The sequence below is a fragment of the Echiichthys vipera genome, assembly GCF_963691815.1.
Source record: "Echiichthys vipera genome assembly, chromosome: 10".
In the NCBI taxonomy this organism is placed as follows: Eukaryota; Metazoa; Chordata; class Actinopteri; order Perciformes; family Trachinidae; genus Echiichthys; species Echiichthys vipera.
Window position 1 is genome coordinate 12,287,601 of NC_139835.1, and position 19,039 is coordinate 12,306,639.

Consider the following 19,039-nt stretch of genomic DNA (forward strand, 5'->3'; position numbering starts at 1 on the left):
GCAAACTAACTGCAACTGCAGTCAGTCACTGTAAAATGAGGTTCTTGGCTGTAACCACGTGATGGTGCCAGAGTCCCATGGATGCCTAAATCCCCGCCTCCTCCACAGTAGAAAAATGTTGTTGCCTTTGTACAGCCATCAACACAACGTTTGACCTTTTTCTGTCTGCACTGTGTGGTCAGGAGTGCTGCATCAGCCAGTTTTCAAATAAATAAAGATCACTCACCAATGTATGTGTGTGTGTGTGTGTGTGTGTGTGTGTGTGTGTGTGTGTGTGTGTGTGTGCGCGCGCGCGTGTGCGCGTGTGTGGGTTTTTCCCTAGCATTATTCAAACGGTTGATATGACTGTTTTTGCAAGTTGTAAATCATTATTGTGTAAATTAAAACAATAAAAAGTCAAATTTTTGAATGCATTCTAAAGACCTTTAACAGCATCTCACAATGTGCCGACTGTCCCCCCATCACTTACGAATAAAACAGCCGGAACTATTTTTGTAAGCGACATTAAACGTTTAAAGGGTTAAAAACGTGGACGTTTCGCTGAACAAAACCGAATAACAGTGATATCAAGCCTCTTACTTATCTCCTAGACGGAGAAAGTGAGACTTCAAGAGGTAGATCTTTGGTCTGACTCTGTGCACGGAAGCGCGCCGACCTTGGAGACTCCAGACGCACAGCGGAGGATTTTGCGCACTGAAATCAAGTAGAGCTGAGGAGAGCGCACAACCAGCGGACTGCTGACTGACTGACTGCAGATCGGCCACTGGGATCCAAGCTCACTTGGCTTTATACTTTACCGCGCGAATCGTCAGAGTATTAATGAAAGTGGTCGGGAAGTAAAGGGGAAACTATATTCTTCAGTTTTTTCGGTTTGGTTTGACTCGCAACTTAAGAGAAGTGTTGAATGTAGCCGTTTCACATTGTCTGTAGAGAAATACAAGTGTCCCAGAAACATTTCTCAACATCCTGAGAGACGGAGACGTTTGAGAGGATTTTAGGACTCTCAGCCGGGTGGATTGAACAAGGATGATTGCAACCGCCGTACTCAACTAAGAGGTATTACATTTAAACAAAAAACGGTAAGGAAGTTTTAATTTTCTTCTAAAGATAAGTTTCCGATTTACAATCTTCGATGTCTTCCCGAATATACCAAAGGGTGTTTGAGTGATTTCACATTGTAAATGTTTACACTTTTCCCGCAGGTGATCACAGCAATGCTTCAACGGCATGTGCGTCTCTCCCTCTCCAAATTTTCCAGAGAGGATTTAAGCGCCGCTCATTTTGAATAAGTCGAGAAGCCATCGAAGATGAGGGCTCTGCAAACATTCCTGTTTCTGTTCCTCCTGCACCAGGTGAGGTGTGACATGATTGAACGAGAATAGACAGAATATGTAGAAATATGGGAGCGACCAAGAACCCTTTAAATAGAAAGTTAGAGACAGAAAGTGGCTTTATATAAGTGTGTGCGTGTGTGTGTGTGTGTGTGTGTGTGTGTGTGTGTGTGTGTGTGTGTGTGTGTGTGTGTGTCTTTGTGTTTTATTACTTTAATTCTGCTGGCTCCTTACACGATATTTGTTTGCCTCACTCAAAGTTTTATCTATTATATATATTATATATAGTTTGTATTTAGTTTATGTGTCAGTTAATGTAGACCTGCATCAGAGCTCATTCATGTATCAATCACCACATAATGCCATTTGACAATTCAATACATTCCTTTCGTCCAATTTTAGTTGATACAGTCATCAGCAGCAAATGTGTTGGCTGACATGAACTCCTCATTAAGTCTTACAGAGAACTTATTATTTGAACTTATTTAATAAAACACAAACATTAATATAAAAAACAGATAATAATCATGGTGATGTACTGTATAATTCCTGCTGCCAAAATACAACACCTTTCAGAAACATAAATAGCCAAGTTGATTGGATTTAATTTTGCAGAACAGACTGGGACTTTGTCAATAGCCATAATTTATAATATCATATGCACTTAATTTTTCTAATAGCATATGAATTAACTAAATGTTTATTATTGGCATTGCAACTTTTCTTAGGAAACATTTGATTGATTGATTGATTCTTTTAATGACCACACAGCCGCTGGTGGAATATGTTATCAGTACAGCTTGGTACAGGTTCCAACATCACATCAAATATTGAACATATCACATAGATATACATACCGACAGTCACATTACAGATATAGAATAAGTGTTAACGTATGTGCATGTGTACTTTTTACAATAATAGAGAACATTTACATCACATTCTGCGCTAATGTGAGCATAATGTTCATTAGGATTCTTCCATTATATTCTTAATTGAGAAGTGGAGCTAATGTATTTTAAAAAATGAATTTACCGTTCACTGAATATAAACTTGCATTGCGTTGAGTTTTTATTTTTCATACTGTGGCCTTGTTATCCTGCCTCTGTCACCTATGGCTCAAGAAAAACAACAAAAATCAACTGCCTATTTATTTATTCAGCTATATTGCATGAATATTTGTAAGGTAATAAGGTTTGAGCTCTGTTTTGGGCACTCAACCCCTGTGTGGCACCTTTCTGTACTAAAATGGGGCCAGAGTTTAAAAATTATATATATATAATTTTTAAACTCTGGCCCCAGAGTTATATATATATATATATATATATATATAAGATGGCTGAGAACAATATAGGTAAAAATTGCAGCACGAACAGCTGTTCCGCCTTAATGACTTATACAATGTGATGACATCACATGTCTCTGTGAATACATGTGAAATTATTTACCAGAGATTGATTGCCTTAAGCTTCTTGACATAATCTTTCTGTCGTTTGATTCTGTTATTATTGCAGAAATACGCTCTCCAAAGTAAGAGCATAAGGTTTAGGGAAATATGAAGGTCTTTCCTCTCTTTTTTTCCTCTAACGGCTGCTGATATCTTCTGTAGGCTGTTGATGGGTTTTATCGTGATCATCCGTGCTTTACGGACTCTTGTCATGATCGGACCTGAAGAGAAAATGCCATGTGATTGAAGCAGTCCTTCACATCTGTGTTATCCTCAAAGAGGGCTTTTTTAGAGATAGCCTTGAACTGTGCAGATGCAGCGGCAAAGTGCTGTCTGCTCTGACTGCTGTTGTAATCAGCCTTTTGCCTATTGGGAGCGCTACCTCCAGAGAGAGAAAGAGAGAGAGAGTAAGAGAGACAGGCTGGCTCCCTGGAGAGGCTCTATTCATATGCCTCAATGGCTTCCCTCCCAGCAGACCCACCACTGTCTGACTGGGGACATATTGGCTCTTATCAATATTCCCCCACCTTCCTAAAGGGTAGAAAGCATTTAAAATACCATGCTGATGCTTACTGAAATCATAAAATATGCACCAAACTTCATAAGCTGCCAGCAACTTTCCTTTTTCTTAGTATAATGTGACTCTGGCGCCATGTGGCAAAGTGCACTGCATGGACCTCAGACAACTGAACTCCCAGGATACCCTGAAGGATACTTAATTGTTTTAAGTAGAGGTTCAGTATCTGTAGCAGCCTGCACTCACATACTCGTGACTCAATCATCCAATAAAAGAAACCAAAACACAACCAGCCTGTGACTGTTCTCAATAGTCCAGGTCTAAGTCTGAATGACCTTAGACTTAGACTTAAAAGAGAAGTCTAAGTCGAGGTCTAAGGTCATCGTTATCCCCAAAGCAATTTCAGTCAAAAGCAACTGGACTTGGTTATTTGTCTAGGAAGACGTTTCACCTCTCTTTAGTTCATGTACGCATCTGACCAGGCTGGGACTGATCCAACTAATTGGTGTGGAGATCCAGGTATTTAACCTTTCTCAAGGCCGATGATGTCACTGGGAACCTTTGTGCTCCAAGTGCCAACGACCGTCGTTGGAGTGGCGGTCATTGGTGGGAAGTTGGTTTCAATTTTGTTAGTGCTCTATTGAGTCTTAACATTTTTTTTTTCTTTTTTTTTTCTCTCGCGCCTTCATGTACACTCATACAAAAAAAACTAGCAGAACTGAATTAAATGGTGAAAATGTAACCCCGGCCCCAGCATCTGTGCCATACCCGAGGGACAAATAAGAGGGTCAAAGCCATCCTGGGATAATTCATTCTTCCCCATGACATCTGCTGCACTTATCCCATGTGCAATGACAGCAGAACAATGTAGATGAAGAAAAAAACATACTTGAGAGCCCTGCTCACTGACATCTCCCTCTGCTTGGTGGTTGTGGGTTTTTCAACGTTGTTCGGGATTAAAGTGTGAGAAGACGTTTTCAAAATATATTATTCCTTTGTATCTTTTTGCCGGGGTAAGAGCTCTGCAGTAATGTTATGTCATGACAAAATGTCTATGTTGCCCATGGCAAAATGATTAGCAGCGGTGTTACAGTAAATGTATATCCCCCTCGTCTGTTCCCGTAAACGCCGCCCATGCAGGGTCGGACATGAGCAGGGCTGGAGCGAGCATCGTGATAGAAGGGTGTGACACATTAAAGAGACAAAGCTCAGCTGGTTACTTGTATAAGCTGAACATGTCTTGTGCTCTGGATCCGCTACATGCTTGGAGTTCATCCCTGCAACTTTGATGTGCACTGATTTAAGGGATTACAAGTCACTTCCCAAAAGGATTTAACATGAATGTCAACAGTTATTTATTAATTTATTCACATGTTGATTATTTATCTGCTTGTCCCTCGATGAAAGTGGAAATACATGGGAACACGAAGAGGCAGAATGTGAAGTCGATTTCAGCTTCAGCCTCTAATATTATTCTAAAAAATCTGCTGGAATATTTTTTTTCCCGCTCGTATTTTTTCTCTGCAGTACTGGAGCGACGCAGTGAGGCTCCATTCAAAGTCAGAACGAGCTCTGGCAAGGACAACAGTTTTATCCCTGTCTTCATAACAAAACACAGATTCTACATAAATTCCCTCTCTAAGGGCTCTTTAACCCTTTTCCCCTTCCCCATGCTCAATTAGGTTGGGCTTTATTATTTATTTATTGTATATTTAAAGGCAACTAACACTGGGAAGAGTAATAAAATGTACAGTGGGGGGATTAGGAGCAGCTCTTTAATCTCACGCTTCTGATAATACTGCATGGGCTGATTGATTAGTTTTTCAGGAAGCTTATGTCAGAAAAACCTAATCCGTCTTTGGATTGTGCCAGCCTTGTAAGGTTTTCCGTGCTGCCACTTTATCATGGCGGCGAATTACAGAGCTGCTGGGCTGTGATAAGGTCCTCGTCTCTTTTACAGACCCCACCGCCCAAACCCCTGCACCCCTCCTTTCCCTCTGGACAATAAAAAAAATGTGTTTATATTCTTCACATCCCTGCTCTGCCTGGTCTTCACATCAACCTCTCCCAGGATTTGCCTTGTAAGAAAAAAAAGAGTGGAACTTAAGTCTTCAAAAACCCACCAGAGAAATTGGGTGTGGAGAGAGAGAAATATGAGAGAAAATGGCAGGAAGGCCAGGAGAAAATTCTGTGGTAGTGATTAAACATGGATTGACAGAGTGAAGGGGCCTTGTATGCATTTGCTGCCTTCCAGGAATCATTTTAGGGCTTACATGGTGCTGATGTGTATCTGTGCTCATATTGGGGTCACAGCCAGAAGGCTTGACGAGATAATCCCTCATAAACAATACTGCCAGTGGCATTTGCAGTCCTCAGCCTGTATGTTGTCTCAGACCTCTGAAGGAAAGGTTGCCATTTCTGCGTGTTAAATCCCTCAAATGTATCTTGCAGACACTACAGGTTGTATTGACTGTATTGAGCCCTGTTCCTTTTCCAATCATCAATCATAATTGTGGTGTACTGGCAATAAATCCATGATAAAGGTCCTGAAAGGAAAAGACAGAAGTTCAAAATGATTGATAGATGTGACGCAATTGCCCTTTGCATTGACAATAATCATATTCTGTCTGCTGGATGGACCCTTAAAGACTTAACTCAAACAATTACGAGCAGCGTGATTACTTCTCCCCCAGCTTCTCTCATGATGTGTGTGATCTGTTAGGATGAAGTTGCGTGCTGCTCTCATAGAGCAAGTTACTCCTACTGTGGCGGTTGCACTGGTGCAGGAAATATTATGTTTAATATGATTTTTTGAGTTTCGTGATCTTGCTCCACAGCTATGAATTTTTATGTGCCATGTGCACGACACGGCAGTGTTAGATCTGGAGGCTCTGCTTATAGCACAGTCGTTACTGCTCTGTGCTGCAACATCCAGCACCCTCTAAAGCACAACCTCGCTGTTTAGCAGCTCTTTTACTATGTGAATCGCTTCACACTGCTGCACTGCAAGAAAATAAAAGGTGAAGAGCAGTTTCGGTTCATATATGGTCAGTGTTTAGCTAAAATTGCCTAAGGATTATAGCATATCATCTGATGAACTGAGGTGTAAAACATTAGATTTCCATGTCTTTTTTATTATCAAGGTGTTATATAAATACTGTGAAAGTATCAAAACACTCAATCCACAGAGAAATGCCCGCATTTTCAGTGTATTGAGAAACTTTGTCTTTAAACACTCTGTACCGTTGTGATGTCACAACTATACTATATACTTTATTGACCTGTTCAAAGTTGTAAACATAAACATTCTAAATGTGTCTTTCCTGTTTCCTGTTCATGTGAATGACATAAACTGAGAGGAAGTAAACAAGGGCCAAGGCTGTTGCCTAGCAATGGAATCCTGTTGAAAAGGTCTATAGGTAAAAAAAGGGCAGGTACATTTTTGTTACAGTAAGGCTCTGACATCGCAGGAGTGGAAGACCAGGAAAAGCTGACCTTTTTTCGGGAGGGGGGCTTAAAGAAACAGAACGTTTTAAAACGGAGAGGGTTAATACAGGTATATTCATACAGTGTGAGTAAAATAGTGTGTTGTTTTTTATACATTTAAAGCATGTAAAAATGTTCCAGTAGAAACTCAGAAAACAAGTGTGAACCTTAAAAAAATTAGCAAAATATGCAACCTTTAAATCAAATATTGCTGTTGTGTTGTCGCCGTAGTTCTGCAAGTTCTCCATGTATGTTTGAAATACCTGACTCACGACACTATTCTAGAAGGCACAGAAGTCAAGTTTCTGCCACTTCCCAAACAGTCTGACATGTACAGTTCTTAATTACAACCATGTTTGGTACTTTGGAGAAGGCAATCACACTATATGTCAGAGCCCGGAAAAAATGATTGACCTCTTTAATTAAAACTACGTTGCTTTCCTGTAAAAGGAAAGCTGTGACAACTTTAAAATAAGTGCAATAAATCTCCATTCTGATTATTCTCACTTTTGCATTTTCTCCTCTGCCTCTGGGCTTTGAGGCCTTTCTTTTCAGTTTGTCATTCCCAGCCCTAACAAAGCACTGTCAGTTCCTCTCTGTCTTTGTATATTTCTTGTGAAGTACCTGTCTTCAGAGCTAGTCAGAGAGAAAGGAAACAACGTCTTCCCTACTCTTGTTTCTTCTTCAAAGGGAGCCGCTTCTGTGAAATCAGTGAAGGCGCAATCTGCTCTGAGAACAGAAACAATTGCTCTGTCAAATTTAGTGGACGTACATTTGAGCAAATCAAGTGAAAACAGTTTTGAATAAAACACCAGTATCATTGGTAGCATGGATTTGAAGAGAAGAACACACACACACACACGCACACGCACACGCACACACACACACACACACACACACACACACACACACACACACACACACACACACACACACACACACACACACACACACACACACACACACACACACACACACACACACTTTGTCTTCCTGAGATGAAAGCATAAAGAATAAAGCTGGAACCTTGAAGTATTCATGTCAGAATAACATGCCATTCCTCCTCAAGTCTATAGCTGCAGAGCTTTACAAGCATGTTTACAATTGTTATACAAAGTAGAAGATGTTAAAAATTGGTCAAGAGAACGATAATTACACTGAGTCCAACATGCTTTGTGGTATTATCCTCCTGAATCCCTGCTATCAGTCATACGAAGGTGTGCTGCAGGTGTCAGGAGCCAGCACAGGAGTTGGTGCTTTGACCATGTAAGGGGATTATGAAACTGATGATGCGTTGAAAGGTAACGCCTGCCTAAAAGTGAAGTGTTCAGGGCTTTGCTGCTGTCAAATGTGGCAGGTGCTAAGATAACACAAGTATCCAGATTACCTGGAGTCTCTCGCCCCAGCCCGTCCTCGCTCTTCTCCTTCTCTCCTAGTGTGATCTCTGCTAACGCTTTCTCAACACCTGACATCATCGCTGCATTTTAAAGCCCCCACAACAGGCTAACTTTAACATTTAACTTTTATTGTTGTTGTAAATTGTGACTAGCGGTGCAATTTGGACTGTATTGATTTTCATGCATTGGATCCACTGTATTCAGCATCTATTGTATCCAAGATTTTTTGCAGCCATTAATTTGATTTGTTGCTTTAAACAGCTGCGAACAGCTGTGGAATATATTAGAGTGCAGTTACTCAGGTACTGGGCTTTCAAGAATTGCCTTTTACGTGAGTATTTCCAGTTTTATCTTGTTCTTTTAACCACACACTGCATTCATCGGTCAGCTATAAATAGTAGTTCTTTGACAAATTAAAGCCCTATATACAAGTTAATTTGCTCTGCATGGCTACACAATAAACTTATAGCAGTTAAAATTAGCTCTATTGAATTCTGCCCAAATGTTAATGCATCAGTCATATGAATAAAACACAGAAGTTTAATAGCAATGTGTGTGTGTGCATGGATTTAAGAGGGCAACATACTGTATAAGGGACAGACCGGAAGTAGAGAGGTGAATGTGTGTCAATAGAGTTATAAAAGAGCCAAGATGGACGGCTCTTAGAGAACGGGCTCGCCTGCAGTTACATCTTACTGCCAAAGAGGCCGCTAGAAATAACATATCTCAAATCTTACGGATTATGACTTTAAGACCTTTTTTTGAAATTTTGTTTTTATTCAGGAAATCAGGTGGGATAAGGTTAGATGAATATAATTTTTCTAAACAAAAACAAAGGAAAACATTCCCTCCAAAAAGTTTCACCTGTTTCCATAGATGTCAAAAGAAAAAGGAAAAATGATCCGGACAAACCTTTTTTCACCTCTTATGAAATTGTAAACACAGGAGAGAAAACAATGTAGATCAGAAGTAAAAAATGGATTACCAATTGTTTAGATGTTTTGAAATACATTTTGCTGGTGAAACTTTAAACTGTTTAAACAGTTTTAATACAGAATGATTATTTATCCTGCAATATTTTTGTCGTATTGCTACTTTTCCTCAATCAACCACTCCCTTCGCTGGCTGTCATCTCAAAATAATGTCGTCACTGTTCAGTAACGATATGAGTTTCAGTTGGCAGTTTTAGCTTTCCATAGGCTTGATAGTGTTTTAGAGGCCAATTTCATCCAAATTTAGGATTAAATTCAAAAGATCCTACAGTTCAGCAAGGCAGCTATCAACAGCCTCAATATAAAAACTCTGATATTGGTATCAGCCTTCAAAAACTATTGACACTGCTTTGCTTCAAGTACAGTTGCCTGTAAGTTGTTGTTGGTTTACACAAGGGATGTCCTGGCTTCCTTTTGACACCCAGTTTACTCCATTCTGCTCTACATTATGGCACTGATGAAAAAAAAAAGGGTGCCTAGAGAGAAATTAGATAATGCAGGTGACACGAAGCCCTGAAGGTGAATTAGGCTAGTTGCTATGTTGCAAATATAAAAGGCCAGGCCACTTGATGTCATACTTTGAGATATATTTGTAGGAATTTTATGCTAAAACTCCTTAAAATCCAAACAAAGCGTGTTAGCAAAGTTGGAGCTAAATCTGGCATAATTTCCTCTAATCTTCCCCATTTATTTTGAAACACTAAAACACGTTCCTACAGTTCTGTCTTGGCAGCCTCCACACTGCAGGAGAGGTAATTGTGTGTGATTTGGGCAGTTTAGTGTATTGCTTCCTGCAGGGAAATGCTCTTTAATGATTCTGAATGCTTCAAAACAACGACTCATGCAAACACCAAACCAAATAGAAGTCCACCAATGTTCAAAAAAGGTAAGGTTAGGGCATGGTTTCAGTTAGTATCAGCTGCTGGGATGAGAGGAAAAGAGAAGACTGTGACACTGTAAACATGACTAATAACTCACAGCATAAGATTGGTGCTAGCCACAGGAGGCTTATATGACGTGCTGTAATTTATGATAATCTGTGAGGAGCCCCGAGTGACATGAATAGTTAGATGCTATGTTGCCACATCATATGTGCCAAAAAAGACTCCTAAACATAGTTCATTTTAGTACATTATAACTCTATGAGCTCAATTTGTTGGGCTATATTTGTATCGGAATAAAAAAAGAACTGCATTGAAAGAGAACCTCCACTGAGACACAAGTGGTCTTCATATTAACACATTGATATTATAAAAGTATAATTAAGAAGTCAATGGGCAGTATTTAGAGCTGTTGCTCTCTAACAAGATTTTTAGTGTCTTTTCACTTGTTAGAGGTCAGGGTCAGTGTCAGTTCAACAGCTGTGGAGTTAGTAGTGATCCTGCGTTTCAATACCGATAACTACTAGTATGCCAGAAAAAAGATTTAGTATGTCCCAGTACATATATATAACATACCATATGCTAAAAATAGAATAATAAGTGGTAATGAAGCACAAAATTGTAGTGTCTTATTTTAATTTTCGCTAGCAGTTCCTAATACTTTAATCTGCCTACTTGATTTTTAGGCAAACAGATGTGACACATTCTTACACTCTTGTGGTCCTGTCGGAAAATGTAGCTCTCAAAACTGACCGTCACGGGATAAAAGCAGCAGTAACAGAACTAGCCCGGAGCACATTGTTTCTCATCAGTCTGTACAGCTGCTGTTGTGCTGATGACTTTTTCTTGCTATTAGATAATTCTGGTGACAGTCTCCATTGCACATTGAATGCGGAGTGGATTTAATGTGTAGCGAGAAATTAGCACACATACTAGGCTATTCAATGTGTGCTGATACACCAAAGTTGTGCACAGTTTAATGGTAATGTCACAGACTAAATGATAACACCCCCCCCCCCCCCCCCCACGACAATGTGATCCATGCTCTTCAGAATTTTTAGCGCTCTGTCCAGAGTAAGAGACAGAACTGTGGAGAAAGAGAAACGATGATACTGCCGTGATTGTAGTCATAAACACATCCGCAGCACTTTCCTTTGAGCTTGCCGCTCCCTCTCCTCTCACCATCAACACTTTTGCAAAATGTGAGGACAGTGAGAAGCTGGTCTGGTGTAAATGGGGCGTCGGTAGGATGAGTTTTAAGGCCTTTGAAGGTTGCCACAACCATTGAACGACCACATAAATGCATTGTATTGTATACATGATGTATTGTAATGAGAAAATAAATACATCTCACCCTTACTCGGCTCCAAATGTAACAATACATTAGATACTGGCTCGATATTCACCGCAAATTATCCAAAGTATGTAGATGATGAATTCAGCCACAAATTCAATATTGGATCTATAACATCTTAAGCAGGAGTGTTAAGATATTAGAGGCTGTGATCTGTCTCATTCTCACAGAGGTCAGGTGGTAATGGCCTAAAGGATTTTACTGGAGGAGAGTAGATATGCTACACACACACACACACACACACACACACACACACACACACACACACACACACAAACTAACCATAGCCTTCTGTGATTGGTAAGGTGCCCCCGGTGTGGATTTGCTGTTGCGATCCACCACAGTGGTGAAGCACCTGCCATGTGTTTCCCTGGACTGCCTCTGATTAAAAGTGATGGCTCTGGAGCGTGAGGCTGTTCCAGCGATCAGAGCACCAATCTATTCTTCAGCAGCGTGTAGACTCTGGGCGCTGGGCTGCCTAAGCGCCTCCAGGGCCTTCTCTCCTGGAACCGGCTCTGGGTGTGAATCATTACAAATTATATGCCCTGTAACATCAGGAGGAAGATGGCTAGGGAAGGACATGGGGCAGGGGATTGCAGGTCGAGAATGGTTTTAATGTGAGCAGAGCCGAATGTTGGACGCTTGAAAGCAAGAGGCTGCAGTCAATCCAGGGTCTAATGCTAGCCGTAGCGGCTGAGCAGCTCTAATATGGCAGGTGTTGTGTTGCAATAGTGAAAGTATTACGCTAGGCAGCGGTGAAGCCGGTGTCATTTCTGTGGGGCGTCCAGATTTTTACTACGTAGTAGCGCATCAAGTTAATGAACCTTCAGACACAGAAAATTAGCTGAGAAATGAATTGCACCACCAAAGTGAGGTCAATTTGCACAGATAAATCCATGAAGAACAATGGAGTGGATCATTGGAACAGCTCTGCTTGCACTGATGAGCAGGTTAATTGCCCATTTTGTTTATTGTGAGGAAGATGCCTGAAACCAATTTTCCCCAGACGCATATCCCAACCTTATGTGCTGGGGAAGCAAAATCATTTATGGAAAACTCAAAAACAGGTTATTTTAGCTGAGTGAACTTGGCAATGAGGACGACACAGAGGCTCTCACACATAACAACAAAAAAAACAGGTAGAAAAGTCACTCTCAGATCGTGAGTGGGGGCCACATTGTCAACTATGTCAGGTTGAGAGAGATTCCATCGCCTGCATCAAAACAGCACTGCAGCCTCGCCCTGCGGCCCCAGAACCCATCACAGCCGAGCACAATGTCGCCGGCTGCTCACTGCAAATGCATTTTAATGGCATCTCTTCAGATGATCCAGAAGCCAGATGTCACTGGCTTCTTAATAACTTTCTAGAGGCTAGTTCTGGTCACTGTGGCAATTACCTTTATGTCAGGCCTCTAAAAGATATGTCTACCCACGGGACAAGCAGGCAGCCGGCTCCATAATGCTCATTACAGATGAATGTTGAGGCTGATTCATCCTGACTTAGTGTGTGGCTTGCTGCTGCTCAGACCACTGTCAGTATTTAAGTTACAATAGCCAAGTGGATAGAATTGATTGACAGTTAAATCAAATGGAACATGAGGGCGGAGCTTTTACAAATGATAATTAAACTATACTAGTGACATTTGTGCATGTGTCATTTAGTTTTTATTTGAGATGGTCCTTGGGATACAAAAACACCAATAAAAACATAAAATATAAAAAAGAATTTGGCAAATACAATTTCATACACATACATACATAGAGCTATGTTTATGAAAACAAGGAGAAAATAGTGTTTTAAAGGAAAATCATGCAGCCCACCCCATCTAATAATATCTATGGAACGCTCTACTCCAAAGGCTGATATCAGAGTGTATGCAACATTAACACGTTTTCTTCAGGGCAATTTGTGAAAAGATGTTTAAAGTGACTAAGTACTTATTCTTCTTTGCAGTAATTCTCACCAACAAGGTGCATAGACTGACACAGCTTTGAATGCCTTTTGACAGATTAAAGAAGGCAAAAAGATCCAGTGCAGTAATTGCTTTTGAAGTAAGATAAAATGCTGGAGATGTATAGGTAATTTATTCAACTGTGCCTCTAGTATAAATAACCTGTATTTTTTCTCTGTTGATATAAGAAGCAACAGCCTGTCACTGACAGCTAGACTAAGTGTGTGTACTTTAAGGATGTTGTGGAGGATTAACTTTCCAAAACTCTGTTTTCCCAACTTCTATGCTGACACAAATACTGTATTTATGAGGCAAATTCATGGGATACCCTTTTTTTTCTTTAGGCCAAGCAATATTGATCTTTGAGAATTAAAAAACTCTGATCTTATATAAAATAAATACATAACAAAATGATAATTTCTGAATGATTTTAGATGTGGTTAGTAAAGAAAAACATTCTACAGTTGAAAAGGGCAGAAAGGTAATCTTGACGCTTTTCCTAAATTACCTCAAAAAGAGTTTTGGATAAATATATCAGTTAAATTAACAGATAATATCGACCATTTTCAGTGTATGCCTTCAGTGATATCCTACCCCCCTGGGGGGAGTCTTTAGAAACCTAACAGCTAAACTAAGGATTTTAAAGCATTTCCAAACAAACCCCTATTTTCTAAGTATAGTTACATTAAAGGTTTTGCTGTTGATGCCTAACATTACAAGGCATGCTTAAGAATTTCATATTTATATTTAAAATTCTATTAATGTAAAGATACCTTACTGAGTGAGACCAGTATTATTTGAAAAGCATGTGCCTTAATAAAAAGCATCCCAATATTCCAAACTTCTTAATGTGTTCAAAACAATATTTGGAACTTGCATTTACACATTGTCCACCGATGTGTGATGATCACACCGTTACCCACATATGAGTATATATTATGATTACTGAAAATATTAATAGATAAAAAATATATGTATAGTAATGGGCTAGTCTACCTTAAACAACAGCTAATAACGATAGTAGCTTGAACTTTGACAATTTTGATCTCCTTCTTTGTCTTATTAGTGCACTACATTTACTTCCAGACAATTTTGCAGTTTAACTGAAGGTGAAAAAATTCATAAACCGGCCTCAAAATTTTCCACAGTAGAACAAACAAGTGGTGTCAATGACACATGCATTACTTTTTTTGCAAAAGATCTCACAGTGAAACACTTCTCTCCGCCTGAAATTATAGAGTGTAAATTACTGCAACACTTTACTGCAACGCTTCACCTGTCAGTGGTGAGGCCTAAGGCTGAAATGATGACTTATACATGTTATGAATAAATATAATGGAAAACAACAGAAATAAGCAGCTTCAGTAAACACAATAATGGTGGATATCCATTACAATTACTGACAGCATTTATAGTTCATCCACCTTTATCTATAATGCTCTATTATGACTCTTTTATTAGCCATTTGGTATATAGATGTAATACCTCTGCTTGGGGCTGTAAGGTTCATGCACCTCTCTATGTTTTTCAGTTAGGATGTACAGGAAAAGGAAGAAGCTACACAGACGGATATCTGCAACATTTGTCACTAGTCACTTTGCCAAGTGCTGTTGAAATTATTTTTTTCTGCTCCGTAAGTCTGCAGTTATTATCATAATAATGTTTTGTTTCAAGTCGCCCTGAAACCCCTCTAGCACAGCAGCACCGATTAAGAAATCTTAATTAAGCTTTTGTAGATTCTCCTTCATCAGACCTTGCCTCTTTTTTTTCTTGTTATACAAAAACCCAGATTCCTTTAGTCTGTTTTGAGAGACACCACTTCCGCCTAAATGAACGAGGTGTGTGTGTGTGTGTGTGTGTGTGTGTGTGTGTGTGTGTGTGTGTGTGTGTGACAGCAAGAGAGAGAGAGAGAGAGAGAGAGAGAGAGAGAGAGAGAGAGAGAGAGAGAGAGAGAGAGAGAGAGAGAGAGAGAGAGAGAGAGAGAGAGAAACCAAAGCCTGTGTGTCAGTGCGAGCTTTCAAGTTCCTGGTGCTTCATCTCTCTCGGGGCATATAAGTATTAGATATCCCTCTGCTGATCCCCTTGTTGTCACAGCAATTTCCCCAGTTGCTCATCATACTTAAACTCTTCTCTCATTTACATTATAATCATCCTATACAAAGCTCACCTGAGATTTACACTGAAAGACAAAATTTGGTTTCACCTCTTAAGCTGCGCGGCATGACACCCAATATGTTATGGATACAACAGCTCGAGCTGGTGGGAAGACAAGTATGTCTCCCTTGTTCACAGCAGTGGAGAAATGTTCCTGTTGGGAGCCCGCGGTTCCACAGATTTTATGTTCAGCGTCGCCTGTTATTGTGATGTTGTAAGAGTCAAATCAAATTAACAGCTGAGCTCACGCAAGGTATTACTAAGTGGCAGTATCAGTGAGGGAATACTGCCTCTGGAATTGGTTGATTAAATGGCTGTGGATGTGATGAGCTACACAGGGGGCATTATTACAGTGTTGCCTCATTCATCCATGTTTATAGGGGGCAACTGTCTTAATTAAGCATTGTGAGGGCTGAGAGATGGGTCAGGCTCACTGTCCATGGGAGACACATTGATTTCACATTACATATCCAGATAACCGAGACATTACATCCTGCTTGCTACATTAAGATCTTACTACGGTCTAGTCATAAGTACTGTAGCCTAGTAAAGAAAAAACTGTGATCATAAGGTACACAGTTGCACAACATTAGATGTGTGTGTAATCTTTTAACATGTCAAATAGAAAGCTTTATGGGAATGTGAGTTTGTCAAAACAAATTGCAGCAGACAGACCTAGTTTGTTAACTGTGTACACATGAGCCTCCGTTAGGCTTACAGCAAAATTATAATTAGTCTGAAAGTAGTGCACAGCAGCTCAGTGAGAATTCAAACAGCCGCTGCTCGGTGCTTTCAACATCTGTTTCTCCCAGTGATCCCTACAACCGGGCCTGGAGAAAGCCGGCACTGCTAATTACTAATAAAACCAGCTAAGCTTATTGCCGTGAATTATTAAAGCTTTATCTGAAGTGGACCAGGAATCGCTCCTGAAGCTAAAAGGCCTTGAGGCACAAGGAGGGATCACAGTTCATTGCTGCGTCTGGATTACCATTTTAGCACATACTTTACCATAGTACTTGAGAAGCTTGTTTTATTGTTGGGAACCATTACAAGCTAAAGTTTATATGCGTGGGGTATCTAAGCATAGCACGGCTGGTGAGAGACCAGCTCACATGAGCATAGTCCAGGGGATTTGCACTGTCATGTAATCTGACAAGTCTTCCTAAAATATTAAAAGTTTTATGCAAATATGAGCCTAGATAGAGTACATCGCTACATCCAGAATTATTCCGATAGGTGTCTGGCATTTCTTGGTCTCGGTGCCACTAGTGTCATAACTCCTGGAACTAAAACTACACATAGTTTGGGGTTGTATTTGCAAAAAAAAGGTTTTATTAATGCCCCTCTCTCTTAAGTCCTTTGACCAACATCACGCCATGTCTCTGTCGTCTTGGTTGCTGCGAAGGAATGCACACATACAACACAGCATCCTCACCCACCACACACACAAAAGCATACTGTATAAATAGCACTGTTTCATATCAGTTTTGTAAACTACTATCCATTAGAGGTAGGCAAATTTCTCCTTTAACTTCAAGAAGAAGATAACACTACTTATAATTTTTACTTATAAAGAACCCTCACTCTTATGTAAAGTGTCTTGAGATAACTTCTGTTATGATTTGGCACTATAAATAAAATAAAATAGAATTGAATTCTTTTAAAGAATTAGTATGTGCCTTATAAGCAGTTATTAGCATTGATAATAGTTATGAGTAGTTGAATGTTTTTGTTGTTTTTCAGTTAAGTGGGTAATAACATTCACTGCAGTTTGTCCGTTAATCCAGTCGTGCATCTGGTAGACAGAAGTCTAAATGACGAACACTGTATATGAAGCCACAACTATGAATTTCATTTTACAGAGTCCAAAAACTAGATTCCTTTCATACATTTGATTTTGCCAAGGAATCGGTTGGCTGTGCTCGGCTTTTTATTATTATTATTATTATTTTCAATAAAATTACATTTTTCCAAGGACCGAGCACTCCTTCCGCAGTCTGATTGAAGTGCCAGTGTCTGTTTGAAAGTACTTGTTGTAAAGCTTTAGTTTACTAAGCACAATGTTCCCCAAGGGTACCTTAGCTGTAGCGTTTCCTTAAGTAAATACTAACATGTGTGACAAGGGGGTGGCTCCATGCTCTTTGTGGGATTTTCTTCCTTTCCATCTTCAATGCTGAAGTTCTGTTTCATTTATTCTCTGTGCTGAACTGCTGCTGTGGCATTTTTACAGTGCAATCACCGAGAAAACATTGTCTATCAGTGTTGAATTTACTTTGATTTTCTGTTATGTCTGGTCTGTGAAAGGTATCACTGTGAACTACATTATGCTTTGTTTTACATTCTCTGAACAGAAACATTAAATTCATGCATGTCTGTGCACCACTATTGCAAAAATATATATCAAAAATTCTGTATGTCATTTAATGTTGTTTTTCTCTCTACCTTTGCTCTGCTTCATCTGAAGGTCACATGCAGGAAGGTGCACGGAGGAACCACAGAGCTCATTGAGTGGGGCGACAGTGATAATGCACAGAAGATTTCTCCCACGGGGGCCAGTCCACGGATCCTCAACCCCCTGCGTTTGTTTGCCAGGGGCTCCCCCGGGTTCAAAAGCAACATGAGGGAAATTACATATTTACAGAACATGGAGGACTTCTGGGACTGGTTATCTAACCAGACAGATGCTCAGGGTGCACAGGCCAGAACTAAACGCAGGCCCATCGTCAAGACTGGCAAGTTCAAAAAGATGTTCGGGTGGGGGGACTTCCACTCAAACATCAAGACTGTCAAACTCAACCTGCTGATCACGGGCAAGATTGTGGACCACGGCAACGGCACTTTTAGCGTTTATTTTCGCCACAACTCCACGGGCCTGGGGAACGTGTCGGTCAGCCTGGTGCCGCCCTCCAAGGTGGTTGAGTTTGAGATCGCCCAGCAGTCCACGCTGGAGACCAAAGACACCAAATCATTCAACTGTCGCATTGAATACGAGAAGACGGACCGCAACAAGAAGACCGCCCTGTGTGGCTTTGACCCGTCTAAGGTCTGTTATCAGGAGCAGACGCAGAGCCATGTGTCCTGGCTGTGCTCGAAACCCTTCAAAGTCATATGCATCTATATAGCCTTTTACAGTGTCGACTATAAATTGGTGCAGAAGGTATGCCCTGACTACAACTACCATAGTGACACACCCTACTCCTCCACAGGATGATCTAGCCATTGTCAGTATGCATCAAACATTTTGTCGGATCTTCAAATAATGTAAATGTCAACCTCTAAGCTCCTTGTCCCGAAATACCTAAATACCTGAGACATATGGTGTGGGAAGGGAGGGGTTTCATACATTGTTACAACAAATGTATTTTGTAAATACAGATCACTTGAGATAGTTAGGTGTCCAGGGACTTGGTTTTAGGGGTTGACTTGGGATTCAGAGCTTGCTAACCAACCCTGGGTGACTCCTCCCCCATCACAACAGCACATGTTCTCTGTAAACCACTGGTATAATTAACATATTGTCCAGATGTT

At 40.3% G+C, this 19,039-nt stretch overlaps 1 protein-coding gene across 1 annotated transcript; it reads left to right on the forward strand.

The window, feature by feature from the left end:
- Positions 1–947: 947 nt before the first annotated feature.
- On the forward strand, positions 948–18,722 carry nxph2a (neurexophilin 2a; the record flags this gene model as incomplete). The annotated part of the gene is made up of 3 exons (XM_083922258.1): positions 948–1,079; positions 1,203–1,352; positions 17,976–18,722. The coding sequence occupies exons 2-3, from the start codon at positions 1,308–1,310 to the stop codon at positions 18,720–18,722; spliced, it is 792 nt and encodes a 263-aa protein (XP_083778384.1). The 5' UTR covers positions 948–1,079; positions 1,203–1,307.
- Positions 18,723–19,039: the final 317 nt, after the last annotated feature.